Source organism: Cebus imitator, unplaced genomic scaffold, assembly GCF_001604975.1.
Source record: "Cebus imitator isolate Cc_AM_T3 unplaced genomic scaffold, Cebus_imitator-1.0 Scaffold71, whole genome shotgun sequence".
Lineage (NCBI taxonomy): Eukaryota > Metazoa > Chordata > Mammalia > Primates > Cebidae > Cebus > Cebus imitator.
The window spans coordinates 5,303,756-5,324,186 of record NW_016107386.1 but is presented as its reverse complement, the minus strand read 5'-3'; the positions used below and the strand labels follow the sequence as shown (position 1 = coordinate 5,324,186).

The 20,431-nt window shown below is 54.2% G+C and overlaps 1 protein-coding gene across 1 annotated transcript in view; it reads left to right on the top strand.

The window, feature by feature from the left end:
• The first annotated feature begins 9,031 nt into the window (after positions 1-9,031).
• Positions 9,032-20,431, top strand: part of CDX1 (caudal type homeobox 1) — an 18,795-nt gene continuing 7,395 nt past the window's right edge. Inside the window, exon 1 of the mRNA XM_017531310.2 lies at positions 9,032-9,575. Coding sequence (XP_017386799.1) covers positions 9,131-9,575 — 445 coding nt within the window. The 5' untranslated portion in view covers positions 9,032-9,130. The remainder of the gene's footprint in view (positions 9,576-20,431) is intronic.

The following is a 20,431-nucleotide window of genomic DNA, read 5'->3' as shown; positions in this document are numbered from 1 at the left end:
GCCGCCTCTGCCCTCCTTCCACTCTCCCCTCTGCACTGCTAAGTCCTTCCTCCTCAGATTCCCCCAGGCCCATGTTCACAGAGCAGGGCATTTGCCTGAGCTGGAATTCCGTGCCAACCACAGTCATCCATCTTGCAATCATTTCTTGGTCTAGTCCCAATCGGGATTGCCCAGCAGAGCATCTGGGCTGGACCACACGGAAAGAGAAGTGTTTTCAGACTAGCTCCCCGCCACGGGTGGGGACCATAAGAGTACCCAAGAGAGGTGGCCTGGCCAGGTCTTTGTGGCAGCAGGGTCATAGGGAATGTGAAAAGATCCCACAGGGCACAAGGACAGGGATTTCTTGTGCCCAAAGACTCTGTCAGAAATGTACGACTCTCCTCCTAGCATCTGCCTGGGCCATTCACCTCTGAAGCCTTGGCTGAATCTCTGTGGCCAGGACAGCCTGGGGGGAGTCAGAAGACACACCAACCCCTAGTCCCCAAAGATGCTAGTCTGGGAGTCAGAAGACCTAGCCACAGACTTATTGGGAGACCTTGAATAGGTCCCCTGTCCTACCTGAGCCTCAGTTTCCCTAACTGTATATAACAGGAATGGACTTGCTGTGCAACAGGCTCTTGGGATGTTCTGCCTGCAATTTCCCTTAGAGCTGGACTCCAGCAAGGGGGAGGAGGATGGTGGGCCCTAGGGCGGGGGTACAGCTGGGGGCCAGAGATGCAGCACAAAGGGGATGGACAGTTGGTGGTGGCTCCCCTGGGAAGCTGGCGGCCTCCAGTTTCCGGCCAGCCCAGCCGTCCTAAGGCCCATCTGGAATTACTTAGCCCCTACCACCATTAACCCTTGGTGGGCACCAGAACTGCTCCTCCTCCTCTCAACTGAGATATGGGTGGGAGGCGCAGAGCCACAGGGAGCACCCCAGGGCACTCGCCAAGGGCAAAACAATGGAGGCAAAGGTGTCATGATTGAGAGGGGAGGTTGGAGAGCTAGAGATAGAGCTGGGTTCGAATCCCAGCCGCTCCATTTTCAAGCTAAATGAGCTTAGGCAAGTCACTGAAACTCCTGGGCCTTGGTTTCCTCCTCTGGAAAATGGAGATAAGTCAAAGACTGATTCATAAGCCTCTTAGGTTTGTACAAAGGACTTAGTACATTGCCTTGAAGTGTTATTACTGAAACGGTGAGTTCCCTCCTTTGAGTAGCATTCCATCATGGTGTCTCCTGGGCTGAGCCCTCCCTTCTCTGGGCCTTGGTTTCCCTGCGTGTACTCTGAAGGGACAGGCAATGGACGGGGCACGTGGGCAGTGCAGCGCCGTTACCCTGGGGTGGTCAGTGTGGCCCCCAGCCCCACCGTGGACAGGACAAGTTATGAGCAACTTCACACCTGCCCAGATCTGGGGAGCCCAGTCCAGCCTTGGACAATGCTGTCCTTGGGAGGGCTGGGCTGAGAGTGGGTGGGCAGATGAAGTGTGGGGAGCCCTGCCTGAGGTAGACTTGGATGGGGTGCAGTGGGAGAGGGGGGCTCTGGGCCGTAAGGTTCCACACTGCCCTCCCCCACAGCATGGTGGCACACTAAAGAGTTAAATGTCTGATATTGGCAGCTCCAACCCAGCTCCCCCACTTCCCAGGCGTGTGACGATGGGCGATGACATTGCCTTAGCTCCCTGAGCCTCACTTCCTTCAACTGTTAAATGGGAACACATGTGCCTACCTCACAGGGTTGTGGAGAGGCCTGAATAAACCATGCCCCTAGGCATTTTGTCAAGCCCTAGAGCAGAACAAGAAAGTGCCACAAAAGGTGACTGATCCTCAGGTGTCACCAAGAGCTGCTGTCACAGAAGTCCACCATCAGGGCTGGAGGGAAGCTCATCCGACATGCTCATTTCACAGCTGCTATGACTGACGCCCGTGATGGAAAGGAACTTGGGCAAGTCTTTGCGATGTGTCAGCCAAGACTGGGACTGGAACCTCGGCTTGCTGTCTAGACTCATAGGCCCATGCTCTTCCCCAGAGGAGGGAGCCAGGCTGAGCAGACCCCTGTGCTAAGACCCCCCCTCTCACCCACGCTTGTCAGAGCCGGAAGCTGCAGCTCTCAGTGGGGCAGGGGGAGGGAACCGGAAAGGGAGTCTGAGTGGGAGAATTCCCAGGAGGCTGCTCAGCTCTCACTCAGGCAGGCCAGCGGCCACCACATCTGGCTCTCCCACGCTCCCGGCTCTGCCCCCACTTCCAGGCTCTCCAGGCAGGGTTGTGGGGTGGGGTGGGGGTGATGAGGAAGCAGCACACATATCCCTGGCACTGACACAGTCATGTTAGACACCAGGGCCAGAAGGGCCCTAAGATATGTCCCTTCCACTGGCATGGAAACTGAGGCCCAGAAAGTGGAGGTGACTCATCTGAGGTTCATGGTGGGGGTGGGAGGAGCTGGAATATAGGACTCCTGACCCCCAGCTCAGTGTCCCTCCACCCATGCATGCCCTGAGTAGAGCAGGCAGATCCTTGTGCCTATGGCTAGGGAACCAGAGAAGCATAGAGTGAGAACTGTCCCCTACCTCCTGGACACTCAGCATAGTGGCTTTCTGAGTGGGCAGGGGGACCAGTGGGGGCCTTGGGCCACATTCCCTCCCTAGATTCTTAGGACTCTCTTACCTAGCCAGACTATAGCCACGGAGGCCTGCCAGGATCCCAGGAGATAAAGGCTTCAAGACCCTGCCCGTTCAGCCTCTCCCCGCCCCCTTGCTGGCCTCCCTCTCAGTGCCCCAGGACCGTGGGCCACTGGAGTATGTCCCATCTGGCACACGCAGATGGCTCACAGATCCCCAGAAGAGCGGGGCCCTCACTCTCACTGGATGCACTGGCTCCTAAGGTCCAGAGAGCGCCAGAACCTGCTTGAGGGTACATAGCAGGCCTGGGGGTGGGGGCCTCTCACTCTACACTCAGGCGACCCTGGTCCTCCTACCATCCATCCATGCAACAGAAATTAATTGAGGACCTACTGTGTGCCCTGTCCTTACAGAGTTCACAAGCAAACACCCAAGAAACCACACATTAATAATAGCAAATTGTGAGTGTGATGAGAGACAGAGAGAATACCCTGGGTGGATGGGAGCTCTTGTTCAGGTACAGTAGGGCTGCTATGGGGAAGGAACAGGCCTGTGAGGCCACACACATGCAGGAGCAGGAACAGTGTTCGAGGCAGGGGGAAATGCATCTGCAAAAGCTTGGAGGCCAGAGAAATGTTGATGTGTTTCAACAAACAGAAAAGAATGGCTGGGGCAGAGAGCGGGCTGAGTGCGGTAGAAGATTGGCGAGGTGGTCAGCGGCCAGGCATCAGGGCCTTGTGGGCCTGAGGGAGTCTGGCTTTTATCCTGAGGGTCAGTAGGGGCCACTGCAGGATTTTAAACAGGGGACTGATGAGACCAGGTCATCAAGGTGCACTATGGAGAATGGACTAAAGGGGGCAGCAGGGAGGCAGGGGGCAAGTGTGGAGGTTGCAATGGCCACCCATGGACTGAATGCTGTACACACACACACACACCCCTGCTCCGTGCTGCCTCCAATTCTTCATCCACCTGAGAGGCTGCAGAAATGCATCTCAATGGGGAGTTTGGGCTTCTGGGTCCCAGACTGTGCCTGGCCAGTTGACTCACAGTATAGCCTTCCATTCCTGGCCTCTGTCTCCTCTGCACAGGGGGTCAGACATGGTGCTCCTGATAAGGATATCTATGCCCTGGGTCTCTGGTTCTAGCGTCTGCTCCGCTCCCTAAGTGTCTGTGTCCTGGGGACTACCACCCTTCCCTACACCTCTGTTTCCCTAGGACAATCAGTGGCATCCAGGCATTCACTGAGACAAGGCAACTACAGGTCAGCGAGTCCTCCAGCAGTACCCAGAAGTGCCAGCAGGTGGCGCCCCCAGCCCCTGGAGGGGCAAGAGGGGAAGAGGAAAGGTGTTGGGAGGAGAGAGGTTTCTGGAAGGCAAAGATGCCTCACAGGAGCCCCCCACATCTGTCCCAGTCTGGAGGTGAGCGGGGCAGGAATTAACACTCCTGATTCTGAGGTGGAAGCAGGGACTCAGAGGGGAGTTAACGTGTCCAGGGTCACAGAGCGAGACTGAGGCTTCACTGGCCGGAACTCCAGGCCAAAGCCCTTGCACTACAATCCAGAGAAAGCTTCAAGAGGCTGGCAGTGGGGCACAGTGGGCCTCTGCCTGCTAGTTGGCCCTGGTGCCCACCAGCTTCTCTTAGGCGAACTATTTCCAACAGAAAGCTGAGCCCAGAAACTTGTCTCTTCTAAGGCCATAAACCTGATTGAAAAACCAAGTTATCGCTAAGATCTTTATGAGGCCATCAGCTCTGTGCCCCACCCCAGGAGGCCCTGGCTGGGTGTGTGAAAACAGCCTGGAGGGAGGGCTTCCAAGGGGAAGAGGGGCCTACCCGGGAGCCAGAGGCAGGAGGGGTCCAATAAACAGCCACTCCCAGGGACAGGGGCTGTCAGAGAGGAAGAGGCTGACCACAGAACAGGGTAGACAGGGCCTTCTCCATGCACAGAGCCACACTGGGCTGCTATCCCAGGCAACCAGACCCAGTGAGCACAGGGGAAGACTGAGGCCCAGGGGCTCAGGGTCACATGCTGAGTCAGAAGCCAAGTTCAGGGAGGACCTGCAATTTCAGACTCCCAGCCTGGGTCTTTTCAACAAGGTTACAGTCTCCTGGTGGGGGGGAGCTGGGGGTGCCACATCAAGACTTCCACTGGGGGTCCACCTAGGGGTGAGGACGAAGGCAGTGCAGAGGCTTTTTTGCATGAAGAAGTCAAAGGAGGAAGAGGAACCAACTATTTGTTTAAGCAAAATTCCAGCTAACAAACTAGGGGGCAGGGAGGCACACACAGCTCACTGTCCTGGCAGTGGGGGCCAGAGAGAGAGGAAAGAAAAACTACCAGATAAGACACTGACTTCTGTGTGACTTCAGGCAGGTGACTTCACTTCTCTAAGCTCCAGCTTCCTCCCCCTGCAAAATGGGGCTAACAATCAACCCCACCTCCTTGTGCTGCAGTGAGGATAACACATGCAAAGGGCTTGGCCTGATGCCTGGCACTTAGTAAATGCTTCATAGTAGCAGTGCTATTGTTACTGTTATTATTACTCCAGCAGAAAGTCAAGGACCAAACCCTGCAATCTCAGAGAGAACTGAGCTAGGAATCAGAAAGCCCAGTACAGGGGAACCCACAGGAAGGCTGGGGGCCTGCCTCAGGATGTGTCCGTGGAGTGGGACATCCACCCTGGGAGGCCACACTACTGAGGGACCACAGAGCCCTGGAGGGGCTCCCCAGGCCTCGGGGATCCCTGGCCTGATCAGGAAAACAGTCTTTGCTCTGCTGGGAAAGGACTGCCGCTTTGGCCCCCATCTCTCAGCCACCGCCTAGTCCTGGCCACCATCTCCATGGCTCCTGGACCCCTGCCCGGCTTCCTGCTGCTCTCTGGCGCCCCGCTCTCCTCTGGCTCATTCTCTGCACACCAGCCACAGCTATCTTCCCGCCACTGCCCTCCAACACTCTAACCCCCCTAGATAATGCCCTCCCACATCCCTCATCAGGCTTGTCCCACTGCTCTGCCCCTTCCCAGACTCCTCTCTTGCTGCTCCCGCTCCAGACTGGCATTTCGGTGCTAGGAGGGCAAGTGTCCCCCCTAGGGCCTCAGGGCCTCTGTTCATACTGACCCTTGGCCCCTGACACCCTTCCCCACTCTCTGGGGCCTTGACTCACATGTCACTTCCTCCTGCAAGGTTTCCCTGACTCCTTCCTCTGGGCCAAATCTCCCTATTCGTGGCCCTTGCCAAGATGTAATTTTACCTTTATTTGTGATTATTTCATTCATACCTGTCCACCCCACCAGACCCCAACTCTAAGCACCACAAGGGCAGGGCCTCACTCAGTACCCAACATAGTGTCAGCACAAAGGAGGTGTGTTAACATCTATTTTTCAAATGAATGAATACATAAAGAAATGAATTCATATGCCTATTTCCTATTTATTTATTTATTTGAGATAGGGTCTCGCTCTGTCACCTAGGCTGGAGACCAGTGGCGTAATCTTGGCTCACTGCAACCTCCACCTCCCAGGTTCAAGTGATTCTCGTGCCTCAGCCTCCCAAGCAGCTGGGACTACAGGCGCCCACCACCATGCCTGACTACTCATATGCCTATTTCCAGCCTTTAAGCCTACCATTTAGGCCTGACAGCGCATACTCTTGAAATTAGAGGGCACCTGGAGAGCGCCCTTCCCCCAGGATAGGCATCCTTTCTCTGGCATCCCTAACTTGAGACCAACCTCCAGCAGTCATTTCCATACCTCCTGCGACGATGAGCTCACTCTCTCTCATGACAGCCCATTTCCTGACAGACGGCCCCTTACAGAGAACTTTCTTACATACGGGTGGGCTGAAATCCGTGTTGTAGCCTGCAGCTTCCTCCCTGAGGTCCCAAGGCTGCCCTATCTTCCTCCTCAGACTCAGACCCCATTCCAGGTCTTCTCTTCCTTCAGTCCAGGCAGTCCCAGCTATCTCAGCTCGGAAAGTGGAGATCGGTCCTCTTGGGCCTCTTCTCCCTCCTCTGTGTACTTGCCAATTTCCCACCAATCCCTTGAAAACTTCAGTCCTAAGCAGAGCCCAGAGCTCCAGATGACTTCTGAGAACATTTCAGCACCGCATCCGCTTCCTGACCTGGGAAAGTGGGATAGTCCCTGCTGAGGCAGCCATGCTCATCTGTGTCATGTGCTGATCCACACACATGTGGACAGCCATGTGCTCCTGCGAGGTAGCCAAGGGCTCCGCCCGGTCAGCAACAGCCAGGATCTTCCCTCCCCTCTCCTACAGGCAGCCTTCATTTTGCTGCAAACATTGGGCACTACCCCTTTCCTTTCTGAGCCTCAGTGCTTCTACCTGTGCAATGGAAAGGGTTCCTCTGAGCAGGAAGTGGAGGGAGCCCTGTGCTGGCTGAGTCTCCAGCTCTGTCACATATCAGAGCTTCAGAAGAGCAGGCATCTCACCAGGGCCAGCTTCACCGGCGGGTCACCAGTACAGTCACACAAAGCCCAGCGTGTGGAAGGGCCCGAGCTCAGGTGAATGTTCTGCTGCCACCATCCTGAAATCCTTAATCCTTTTCTAACAAGGGACCACATATTTTAATTTTGCTCTGGGCCCTGTAAATTATGTCCTGATCCTGAAACATCTGCCCAGCCCTGAGATGATACCGACAAACCCCGGCTAATATGGTCACCCAAGAGAGAGACAGGTTGAACAGTTAAGACACTGATTCTGACCTTCTGGAGACCACACACCCCTGCACGATGAGAGGAACCCAGGAAATGTGGGCCCATCCCATCTCGCAGGGGGCTTCTGCACAGCTCCCTGTGGTACAAACCCCTTGTAGGGGCCAGGCGCAGTGACTCACATCTGTAATCTCAGCACTCTGGGAGGCCGAGGCGGGGGGATCACCTGAAGTCAGGAGTTCGAGACCAGCCTGGCCAACATGGTGAAACCCCGTCTCTACTAAAAAACACACAAAAAACAGCTGGGCATGGTGGCAGGCACCTGTAATCTCAGCTACTTGGGAGGCTGAGGCAGGAGAATCACTTGAACCCACTAGGTGAAGGTTGCAGTGAGCCCAGATTGTGCCACTGCACTCCAGCCTGGGCAAAAGAGCAAGACTCCATCTCAAAAAAGAAAAAAACTAAAAGCCCTGTGGAGGGGACCCCATCTGACTTCCTGACCCAGATCCCTGTACTTCATGAATTCTTCCCCAAATCTTGCCCCGACTTACAGTTCACTGACACTCCCTCAAATGTTCCCAGCCTCCACTCCCCCTTAGGTAGCTGTGAAATGTTTCCCAGTCCTTCACATGGGGTGGAGGAACATAGGCATTTAAATGCCACGGGGTCCCAGCCATCATACATGGATCAGGGCTTTTGGATCCTGATTCACACAAACCAACTGCTACAAAGGCATATTTGAATCAACTGGAGTACTTTCAATCTGAACTGTGTGTTAGATAACACCCAGGAATTTGCCTTAATTTTGCTAGACTTGATAATGGCATATTACGTAAGAAAATGTCCGTGTGTTTTAGAGATGCGCGCTGAAGTATGTAGGGGTGAAATGACATGATGTCTGGAATTTGTTTTAAAATACTTCAGAAAAGGGGGGAGTAGATGAAATAAGTGTGACAAAACCTTAATAGTTGTTGAAGCTGGGTGATGGGTGCACAGCAGTTCATTATACAATTCTACTTTTGTGTATGCTTGAAACTTCTCAATTAAAAAAGAGGGTGGGGGGTCATCAAGATAATTTGCTAAAAGTTTCCTGTAATGTTCCCAGAAGACTCTCCCCAACACACACACGCGCGCACACACACACACACACGCACAAGCACACACACACTATGCCTTTTGAAAACTTTCTCTAGGAGGCCAACCCAGGCAGTACCCCAACTGTAAGGAAGACTCGTGTGTGTGCATATGTGCATCTCACCCGAGAAAACCATCCACAGCTTCCATGACCAGAGGGGTCGTGACCCCTTCATGCCAAAAGATTAAGGACCTACGATCTTACAGACGGGAGCCCTGTTTGAAGTCTGCGTTGCCCCTCACCTCAAACTGGTCACTGTGTGAAGTTGGCCTAGAATCCCCTCGCCCTGGGAGCTCGTTCCTCCACCTGTAAAATGGGGCTGCAGAGCGGTCCACGCGGCCACTGGAAGGACAAGGTGCTCAGGCCTCAAGGCCGCCCCCTGGCAAGCGATTCCCACTCGCAGCGCGGCCTCGACCCTCGCCCAAGACGCGCCCTCCGCGCCCCCACCCCCTCCAGGCCCTGGCCAGTCCACCTCCCGCTTGGGGCGGCAATTTGTCTCCTTTTGAACCCCCCGCCCCCGACGGGTTTCCCCCTTTGATTCGCTGCCCGGAGGCTTCCCCCCGCTTTGAAATGCAAACCCGCCTCGGCTGGGGCCGCGGGCGGCCGGGAGCTATAAAAGGCCTGGGTGGGGCGGGCGCGGCGGCAAGGCCGGCGAGTTCAGGTGAGCGGTTGCTCGTCGTCGGGGCGGCCGGCTGCGGCGGCTCCAGGGCCCAGCATGCGCGGGGGGCCCCGCGGCCACCATGTATGTGGGCTATGTGCTGGACAAGGATTCGCCCGTGTACCCCGGCCCCGCCAGGCCCGCCAGCCTCGGCCTGGGCCAGCCCGCCTACGGCCCCCCGGCCCCACCCCCGGCGCCCCCGCAGTACCCCGACTTCCCCAGCTACTCTCACGTGGAGCCGGCCCCCGCGCCCCCAACGGCCTGGGGGGCGCCCTTCCCTGCACCCAAGGACGACTGGGCCGCCGCCTACGGCCCGGGCCCCGCGGCCCCTGCCGCCAGCCCAGCTCCGCTGGCATTCGGGCCCCCTCCGGACTTTAGCCCGGTGCCTGTGCCCCCTGGGCCCGGCCCGGGCCTCCTGGCGCAGCCCCTCGGGGGCCCGGGCACACCGTCCTCGCCCGGAGCGCAGAGGCGGACGCCCTACGAGTGGATGCGGCGCAGCGTGGCGGCCGGAGGCGGCGGTGGCAGCGGTAAGGACCCCTCCCTCGCCCTGCGCCTCTGGACCGGCAGGTGCTCGGGCGAGCCTCAGGCCGCCCCCTGTCTGACCTCTGCTCAGGCCCTGCCCGGGTTCCCGGGAGTGAGGACCTCCTGTCCACTCTCGCCCTGGGGGGCAGCTCTCTGGGCTCCCTCTCCTGAGTCTCAGGCTGTCGGAGCCTCCAGCAGCACAGCCCAACCCTCCCTCTGCACAGATAGGGAAACCGAGACCCCCTGCGAAGTGCGGAAATGCGCCTGCGGCCGTGGAGCAAGGCCTAAACCAAAACGCAGGCCCCCAGACTTCTGTCCCACACTCATTTAGCAACACCGACTCCGTGCTCTCCAGCCGAATTTGCAAAGGCGGCAAATTCGCCCCAGAAGGGACGATTCGCTAACTGTGCGAACAGGGCAGGTGACTGCTGGCCAGGGCTGAGTCTCCCCATCACACAGTCAAGAGATCGGTGGGTCACATCCTTCGGGCTGAAAAAGAGCCCTCTTTGGCCAGACCGGGACGAGAGGTCTGTACCTTACCTTCCCAGAGTCCTCCCTGAACTCTTGACCCCGGGGGAGGGGAAGCGCCAGCAGTGCCAAGGGGGCTACTGTTTGGCTCCTGAGCCTGTGAACCTCCTGCCCCTAGGCAGGCCTCTCTGATCTGCCCTCTTCAAAGGCCGGGGAGGGGGCAGGACAAAGGGCCCAACTTTAATGAGGGGCGGCTTGACCTCCGTTATGGGTCCCCCCTTTGTCATGTAACTGGCTCTGTCTTGGCTTGGTAGCGACTCCTGTCGGCCGGAAAGTGAACACGACGTTCCATTGTCCCGACTGTGTCCGGCCTGTCCTGACAAAGGCCACCTGGCCTTGGGGGCGTGAAGCTGGCCTGCCCACCCTTTGATGTCCAGCCCCTCCTCCCCTTCCCCCAGCTGGGAATAAGCCTGGGACTTCCCCCACCTCCTCGCTCTCTTTACCCCCATCTCCCCACACACACCCAGCTTGCCTCAGGGCAGATGCTGGTTGTGGGGGCTTGATCAGGAGCTACAGGTTCTGGCCATAATCATATCCCCCTCTTGGACGTCCCAGGGATACAGAACGTCCTATCTGCCTCCAGGGAGATACAGTGAACCAGGCTCTGCCACTTGCTTCTGTGGCCTTGATTAAATAACAGCGAATGTTTTGGAACACTTCCTAATGGACCAGGTACTGACCTAAGATCTTGCATGTATTAACTCATTTAACTCTTAAAACCTCATAGTAGGTACTATTATCACCCCATTTAAGATAAAGAAACTAGGACATAGAGAGGCTAAGTACTTGCATAAGGCTATGTAACCCAGAACTGGTGGCGCTGGGATTTGAACCCAGGCTGACTGACCACCAAGTCTGTTCTCTAATCCTCTACACAACAGCTCCTCTTGCATCAGTCATTGTTTCTGGGCTTCAGTTCTCCCATCTGTGAAATTAGAGAAAGGGGGTTCTGCAGTGGTTTGTAATCCTTGTTTAAGTTACAGAAGGGCTCCTTTGAAAAATCTGCTGAAAGGGACAAATCTTTTCCCTAGGAAAAAAATGTTGCATCATTGGACGATCTCAGGGGTTCTGGAGGCCTCCAGAGGCATTATCCGTAAATCTGGGGTTAAGAACCCTGCATGATATGAGAAGAGGTGGTGGCAGCACCAGTGCTGAGGCTCCTGCGGTTCTCAGTCTGCGAGGCTCTGGAGAAGGAAGCCTGCCTTTCCTGCTCCTCCGTTCCACTTGCTGCTTCCTGCTCATGGGGTGACTTTGGAGATGAATGGGGAGGTTCTCTATGGGTGGGGACTTGGTGTGAGGGAAAAGGAGTGTGCCAGTGGGTGTCAGAGGACTGGGGGATCCTGGAGGAGCTTCCATACAAATCACCTCATGTCTCTGGGCTGCTGAACCCGGCTCGGGCCTCTGGTCTCAAATTTGCTTGACAACTGTTGCCTACAGACAGATGAATCTGCCCTAGGCAAAAAAGCATTTTCCCCCATGCTCTCCCATAGTACAGAAAAAGGCAGAAGGAGTTCTGGGGGTTCCTGAGGCTCCAGGAAAGGAACTTCCCAGGAGCCAGGTTAGCTCCCTTCTGCAGAGGATGCAGGGACCCTGACCTTCCTGAAGCTAGAAGGGGCTGCCTGTCTTCCCGGGGCATCTGACTCTCTATTCAGTGCTTCTGAAGTGGGGGCAGAGTTGGGATGGGACTGTTGACTCTCCCTGAGATAGAAGCCAAGCCTCTCCTGTCTCTGGCCTCAGTTTCTCCTTCTGGGCAATGAAGTCACAGGGTTTCCAGGAATGGTTCCTTTGCAATGCTGTGGTCCAGGACAGCTGAAAGAAGGCTAGTGCATGCCACTGCCCTCCCAAACCCCACTGGCACTGGCCACCAGGTCTTCAGCCCGCCACCAATCCTGGCCAGCCCCTTCTTCCCCGTTTCTGAGCCTTGAACATTTGAGAATGGACAAACTGGACAGTTAGAGACCACACATGTAGATGAGGAAACCAAGGTACAGAGACTGTGAGGAATGTTCCAGTTTCACACAAGCGGGGCTGAACTGGGCTGGATGTCAGAAGAGTTGATTTAGAATTTTCTGATGGTTTCCCATCATGTGTAGGATGAACCCCACACTCATTCATGAGGTCTACAAGACTACAGCATTTGCACCTGTCCGCCTCCCTGACCTCATCCCTGGCTGCTCTCACCTTGGCTTCCAAGCTCAAGCAATTCCAGCTTCTTTTAATTCCTGAGACCTGCCAAGTCCTACTGCAGGTCTTGTTCTCTCTTCCAGGAAAGCTGTTTCCCCTGATTCTTTGCAAGAGTGGATTCTGCTTACCCTTCAGATCTTAGCTTAATCGCCGCCTCCTCTGTGAAGCCCTCCATCATTCCCCAAAGTGGACTCCCCGCTACACCCATGGCAAATCTTTGCTGTGTTTCCTTCAGAGCACTAATTCCCATCTACTCACTTCCTTACACTTGTTGTTTATATGTTGTCTGTTCCCATGAGGTCCAGAGCTATGTCTGCTTAACCCACCACTGCATCCTGACACCCAGCTCAGTGCATGGCGTTTAGTAGATGCTCAATATATTTTGTTGAGTGAATGAAGAGGGCAAGTATGAAGACAGAAGGCTTCTCTGGGGAACAGGGGAGTGGGTGAGATCTTGGCTTTCACACAGGTTTCTGGGGTCCCAGCCCTAGGATTGGGACCTGTGACTGTCCAGCCAAGCAGTTCAGGTCAATGGAAACCTGGCTGCCTCTGTTTCTCCATTTGGATGGTACCCTGACTCATGTGGGGAAGTGCAGTTGCTGAGGCTGGGACTAAGACTTCAGCTTATTCTAAGGAGGGGGCGGTGACAAAGGGAAAGACGAGAGAGAAGCTGTTGGGCCTCAATCAGTCTTCAATTCGTAATGACAGTGTTAGTTCCAATTGATCAGTATCCCTTGAGTGAGGCCAGGATAGGAAATGACTACAAGGCGTTCTTTTTTTTTTCCTCCTCTCTTTGCATTTTCATAAGGAGCATTTTAAATATCAGCATTTTCATTAGGAGGGTTACATATCACCCCTCTGTGGAAGGCTCAGCCTCCAATTCCTTTCAATAAACTACTCCACAGGTTAATGGCCCATTGGGGTGGCTGAGGTCTCAGGACTAGGGAGAGGTTCACTGGGATGAGACTGGGAGCAAGGTTTAGATCTTGGTCCAACACCTTCAACTTTCTGATGGGGAAACTGAAGCCCATGAAGGGGATGAATGTTCCTCTCCCCCCACATTGCAGGCCCTCGCCCTTGGCCCATTGCCACAGCCGCCAACCTGCTCTCTCACCTTCAGCCTCTCTGTGATGCTCCAGCTGTCTTCTAAAACCATTGCCATATCTACCTTCTCAAGGCACCTGCCCTGCTCAGGAGCATTCTGTGGCTCCCTACTGATATGGAATTGCCATTTCATTATTGTAAAATCCAGCTCCGTTACTGTGGCATTCAGAGCCTTCTTGAGAGCTGGCCTCAACCATCTACTGAAGCCATTCTCCTACCACGCCTAGATAAGGCAAGTTAGGAGCCAGGGCTGGGAAGTCTCAGACCTGGGATTGCATTTCCTTAAGAAGCTGTATAGCCTCAGGCAAGTTAACTAGGATCCTTTCTCTGAGCCTGGGCTTCTTCCATTGTAACAGGATAATAATAGGATTGCACCTCGGAAGAGACTGTAAAGCGCAGCTCTGCAGCGGGCACACAGTAGGTGCTTAGGGCATCGGTGCCTGTGACCACCTCTACCAGACCTCAGCAGGTGCACTGGAGCACACACCTCACACTCCCTGCCTCTCCAGTCTGGTCCCTAGGCCTGCATTGCCCTCCCTTCCCTCTCCTGCATCTTCACTAGCTCAAATTCTGCCCCTTCTCCAAGGCTGTCTCCCGTAGGAAGCCCTCCCTGATTCCTCCCTCCCAAGCACTGTATCAGGCCCTTGTTTTCATGACACTTACCACTGACTGTCCACTTTCATTGTCTTGTTTATCTCTGCCACCTACCAACCCCACCCTGCCTCGCACATAGTAGGAGCTCATGATAGAGCAAATAACTGTGGCATTAGCCAAATATTTACCATGGGCCAGGCACTGTGCCAGGAACTTTGTGTGGGTGATCTCACTTAAGTCTCATGATAGCCCTGTTTGGTGTAAGGATCCAGTATTAGACTCATTTTATAGATCAGGATAATGAGGCTGAGAGAGGGCAAGGGGGCCTGCCCACGCTCACACAGCTAGGACATGGCAGCACACTGTTCACACCCAGCCTACGGCCCAGCAAGTGTCTGTGAAATAAAGCCACACACTCAGGAAGGGGAACCTGAGACCACCCTTCCCCATGGGCATCCCAGCCAGGTGGAGGGGAAAGGAGACTAGGCAGGGGATGTACTGTAAGAGGCTGCGGGAGGAGGGAGCCCAGCAGGGGCTAGGTTGTTTAGAACCGATTCTCCAGGCAGAAGCTAGATTTGACACCTCATTGCTCAGATGTAGCTGGGAAAGGGAATGACCCAGTTAGAAGGTGGCAGAAGGCTTTTTTTTGGTTGGTTGTTTTCTCTCCCCTGCTTTGGCAGATATTGCCATTTAGAGCTTAGGGAATCATTGTGAATGTCCAAAATGGTTTGTTAGCAGCAGGGTCTGGCGTGTCTGTAGGCAGTTATCTTAATGGGCCGGCCTCTCAGGTTTCTGTGTTGGAACTCCTGGGATGTGGAAACAACATTCACATCTGGAGTCAGGGCCATCGCCACGTTAGTATGCCAGACCCTCCCCATGCCGTGCTCACCCCTCAGGCTTGTGGGGGTACCCCACATGGATCCCCCCCATCAACAGAAAGAAGGAGCAAGCTCCACACCCTCCCATGGCTTCCTGTTGCTCTTGAAACCAAATCCAAATTTCTCTGTTAGAGGTTCTGCTGGCCTCTCTAGCCTGATCTTGTGCCTCTCTCATTCATTCATTCAAGCAGGCAAGCAGTAATATTCTGGGTGTCTTCTGTGATGAACGTGCTCCTAGGCATTGAAGATGACGGTCTGTGCAAGGCAGACGGGTCCACCTGCTCGAGGAGGCTGCCCTCTCTGCCCTCACTCTGTTCCTCCCTGCCTGGGGCCTTTGCATGTGCTGTTCACTTCCTGGAATCTACCTCTCTCTTCGTGACATGGAAGCCTCCTTCTCAACCTCAGGTCTTGGCTTAAACGTGGCCTGTTGGCTGGGCACAGTGGCTCACGTCTATAATTGCAGCCAAGGCAGGAGGATCACAAGGTCAGGAGTTCAAGACCAGACTGCCCAACATGGTGAAAGCTCTACTAAAAAATACAAAAATTAGCTAGGTGTGGTAGCGGGTGCCTGTAGTCCCAGCTACTCAGGAGGCTGAAGCAGGAGAATCGCTTGAACCCGGGAGGTGGAGGTTGCAGTGAGCTGAGATCGTGCCACTGCACTCCAGCCTGGGCAACAGAGCAAGACTCCATCTCAAAATAAATAAATAAGGCCTGTTCCTGGTGACCTCTCCAGCTAAGTAAAGTAGGGTTCTTCCCCCTACCTCCCACTCAGTTTAGCTCATTGCTTGATTTCCTTCCTACTACGAATCCCAGTTTGTCATTATTTCATTTGTTTGTTTGTTTTTAATCTACCGCCTCCCCTGCCATGAAGGAGGTAATAAACTGTCTCTCAAATAAGTACTGAGCAGTTATGGTAATCATGATGCGAACCAGCATCTATTCAGTGCTTAGTATGTTCAACATTTTTTCAAATGCAAGACTTCTGTCCCCAGAACAGCACATTTCTTCTCCACTACAGGAGTGGCTCGGACTAAGCTTTTCGAGCAATGGAGATAGACGGAAGGCTGTGCTTTGGAGGCTGAGCTGCCCACTGCGGGGGTAGACGTGGGGAGACAGGACTCAGAGGTGCCACCTCGGCTTGTGATCTGAATGGCTGGGGGATGGAGGTGCTATTTTTTGAGTTAAGGAAGCAAAGAAAGTAGCAGATTTGTTTTATGTATTCACCAAGGATTCATCAAGTACTCGCTGTGTGTGTCAGGCACGTGATAGGTGCCGGTGAGCTAAATGGCATGGCCCTAGCCTCAAAGAGCATTCGGGGAGCCAAGGCCTAAGGGGAAGGTCTTCACCAAGGTCACGTAGCCAGCTAGGGGTAGGAAGGGGCTGGAGGCAGAGCCCCTCACTGCAGCCCCACCTCGAATGTGAGATTTCAGGAGCCACACCTGCATGGAGCAGCAAAGGCTGCACTCCCAGACTAGACTAGAGGAAGATGGCCAGGTGAGCAGTGGCCTGGAAACTCCACGAGGAAACAGCCCAGAAAGGCCTCAAGTTCTTCAGCTTAGGAAAAGACCTGAAGGGATGCAGTTGCTGTCTGTAAATCTGAAAGGGCTGTCCAAGGCTGAGGGTGTCCCTGTGGAAAAACTCAGGAAGTATATAAATGGGTGGCAGATGCAAGAACCGACTCCTTTGCAGCGAGTAGGCGTGTGCTGCAGTGTAGGCGTCCCGACCCTGGTAGGAGTTTGATCTAGCAGTGTTGACTAGTAGGACTTTCCGCCATGATGGAAATGCTCTGTATCTGCGCTGTCCAGTAGGCTAGCCACCAGCTGCATGTGGCTATTGAACACTGGAAATGCAGTTAGTGTGAATAAGAAACATATTTGATTAATGTGGCTAGTGGCTATCATATTAGACAGTGCAGAAAAATCCCTCTCAAGAGTTCCCAGAATGGAAATCCATTCTGCATGAGCTCCTTGTTCTTGCATTGAGGAATCTCTCCTGCCCCCTTTTTTTTTTCTTCTTTTGAAACGGAGTCTCATTCTATTGCCCAGGCTGGAGTGCAGTGGCACAATCTCAGCTCACTGCAACCTCTGCCTCCCAGGTTCAAGTAATTCTCCTGTCTCAGCCCGTGGAGTAGCTGGGATTATAGGCACATGCCACCATGCCCGGCTAATTCTTTTGTATTTTAGTACAGACAGGGGTTTCACCATATTGGCCAGGCTGGTCTCGAACTCCAGACCTTGTGATCCGCCTGCCCTGGCCTCCCAAAGTGCTGGGATGATAGGTGAGAGCCACCACGCCCTGCTTTTTTTTTTTTTTTTTTTTAGATAAAGTTTTGCTCTTGTTGCCCAGGCTGGAGTGCAATGGCATGATCTCAGCTCACTGCAACCTCCGACTCCTAAATTCAAGCTATTCTACTGCCTCAGCCTCCAGAGTAGCTGGGATTACAGGCACACACCTGTCTAATTTTTGTAATTTTGGTAGAGACAGGGTTTCACCATGTTGGTCAGGCTGGTCTTGAACTCCTGACCTCAGGTGATCCACCCACCTCAGCCTCCTAAAGTTCTGGGATTACAAGCGTGAGCCACTGCGCCCGGCCACTCTCCTGCCTCTTTCAGCTGCATCAGCTCTGTAGTAACATCATCTTCATCATCATAGTTTTTATTAATAAGTACTTTGTTAAGTAGGTTATCACATTGGTCTCCATAACTACCGTATGAAGAAAGCATTCATGTCTTCATTTTAGAGATAAATAAATGAAACTCAAAGAGGTCCAGCAACTTGCCCAGGGACATACCACTGGCATATGGCCAGACTCAGAGAGCCACTGGTCTCTGTCTGACTCTAAAGTCCCTTCCTCTTTGCCACCTCCTGAAGCTGGGTCAGATTGTGGACCTTGATGAAGACAGGGCAGCAGATGATGCAAAGGTGGCCCTGGAGGAGGAGGGTGCAGAGATGATGAAGAACTCTAACCAGGAAGCAGGCTGACAGTGGGGAGGAGAATCTGGCTAAGGCTGCATTGCTACCGAAATAGCTGGCCTGGCCAGCGTCCCCCTTTCCTCGCCCCCATGCCAGCTTCAACTCTGCTCAGGGCTTGAGTCGGGGACCATGATATTAGCAGCCTGGGACTGCCAGATCAGCCAGGACAAGGACCCAATTGTGGGTCAGGCAGAAAGCCTCATGTCCCAGGAAGGACACCCTTCCATCGTGGATCTGGTGAGGTTAGGTACAGTGGAGGGCCTTCCCCCTGGTGGTACAGATGGGGAAACAGGCCCAAATAAGGGATCACACGTCCAGCTCGTGGGCCTGCCAATCTCCCCACTACCAGGCCAGTGTTTTCTTGGCCCTGCGGCTTCCCATTAGGTGCCATTCCTCTCTCGCGCGAGGGACTCCACCAATGTACCCACTTCTGCAAATAGCTCCGTTTTCTCCTTTTTGTCTCCATAGCTTTTTACCCTTTCCAGGCTGCTCTCGCAGCCATTCTGTTCCCCAGGCACGGTAAGGAAAGCCCAGGGAAGTTCAGTCACTTGTCAAGTCCTTCAACTAAGAGGGCCAGGCTGGACCACAGCCCAGGTCTCTGCCACCAGGCAAGGTCTGGAAGCTCGCCTGTACACCCAGCCTTTACCAAACCTCAGTAGAGTGTGACACTGCTACAATTTAGACCCCTCACCAGAAGCACTACCACCTCTGAGCTGGCCCACGCCCTGCCACCCTTGTAGCGCTCCTACATGTGTTATCTGAGGCAGGGAGATCTGTCCTCCTGAGTCCCTCTTTCTCACCCTCTCCTTTGCCTATTGGCCCTGCAGCCATCCACAGCAAGTGACCTGCAAGCTCTCTGAACTTAATTCCTTATCTTGGAAAAGGGGGCTCTTTGCAGCAGGATTCTATGGCTACCCTGTTCCCACCTCCCCTGATCCCCTCCTGCCAAAAGCCCTATGCCCTTCCATTTGTCATTCCCACACTGGCATCACAGACACGGGTGAGCTCCCCATCACCTCTTGCTGCATGCAGTGTGGCTCTCTGAGGGACTTGGCTGGAGGGTATGTTGGGCGTGTGCTCTCTGCAGGGGTTGCCCGGGGTGGCAGGCAGCAAGGTGTTGGGAGTGGGGAGGTCTGATCCTTAAGGGAGGGCTCAAAGCTACAGAGTCTAGAGGGCATTTGGACTGGTGTACAGGGAAAACCGAGGCCCAGAGGAGAGGAGAACTAATTCAAGGCCACACGAATGGCATGGAACTGGGACCAAGACCTACTGACTTCAGCTGGTGGTTCGGAATCCATAGGGGCCTTGTTAAAGATGACTGAAAAATTGGCTGGGCGCAAGGGCTGACGCCTGTAATCCCAGCACTTTGGGAGGCAATGCAGGTTGATCATGAGGTCAGAAGTTCAAGACCAGCCTGGCCAATATGGTGAAACCCCGACTCTACTGAAAACACAAAAATCAGCCGGGCATGGTGGCGTGTGCCTATAGTCTCAGCTACTCAGGAGGCTGGGGCAGGAGAATTGCTTGAACCCAGGAGGCGGAGGTTGCAGTGAGCCAAGATCGTGCCACCGCACTCTAGCCTGGGCGACAGAGCGAGACTCTGTCTCAAAAAAAAAAAAAAAAAAAAAAAAAAAGGTGACTGAGAAATTAGGATGCAGTCAGTCCAGGTTGGGGCCTGGGAATCTGTATTTTTAGCAAGCCCCTGTGTGTATAGACATGCATGCCTGTGTGCATATGTGTGTTAGGGGTTCGGATCTTGAAGCACAGCCAGTTGGGGCTGGACCAACCAGGGATGAGTCACGAAGGTTTTTGGGGCTGGATTTGTGGTCTAGGCCCTGAGGGCCAAAGCTGGTCATTCCCCAGGGCCACACACCCAGCAGGAAGAGGGCAAAGGAAGTGCTGACCTAGGGGCCATTTGGTTGTGCTGGAACAGAGGCCACACTCTGTCCTTGCCTGGCCCAGGCTGGATGGGGAGCCCCTACTGCAGGCCACCGTGGCTCCTGTCCCCATCCTCCAGCTGGGCAGGCCCAGTGTCTAGACTCTCAGACTGTGAAATTGGTCTTAGAATTCTTTCAGCTACAATAACAAACACAGTCAGAGAATCAACAAACATTGGGAAGTTCATGTTTCCAAGTTGGAAGGGACCTTATAAGTAAATGATCTTTTTTAGCAGACTGCCCATTGCACAGATCTGTTTCCTGGCATTTCTGCCAGATGGTCATCCCACCACTGTTGGAAACGAGTGAGACCTTCCCCACGCACCTCCTGCATTCCAGGTACTGTGCTAGACATCGCCCATCCATCTCAAGTGAGTCCCTGTATGCCGCAGGGTTAGAAAGAACTGCAAGAGACCTCGTACTAATCGATTGATAGGTTCTATCGCTGTTTCTGAGGCCAGATAGATCTGGCTTTGAATCCCACCTGCCTGATGTGTGGTCCTCTCTGAGTTTTCTTATCTGTAAAATAGAGTAACAGTTGCCCAACTCCATGGGTCATTGAGAGATGTATACAAAGGTCCTGGCACATGGACATGTTGGCTGTTATTAGAATATTAATTTTCCAGGCCGGGCGCGGTGGCTCAAGCCTGTAATCCCAGCACT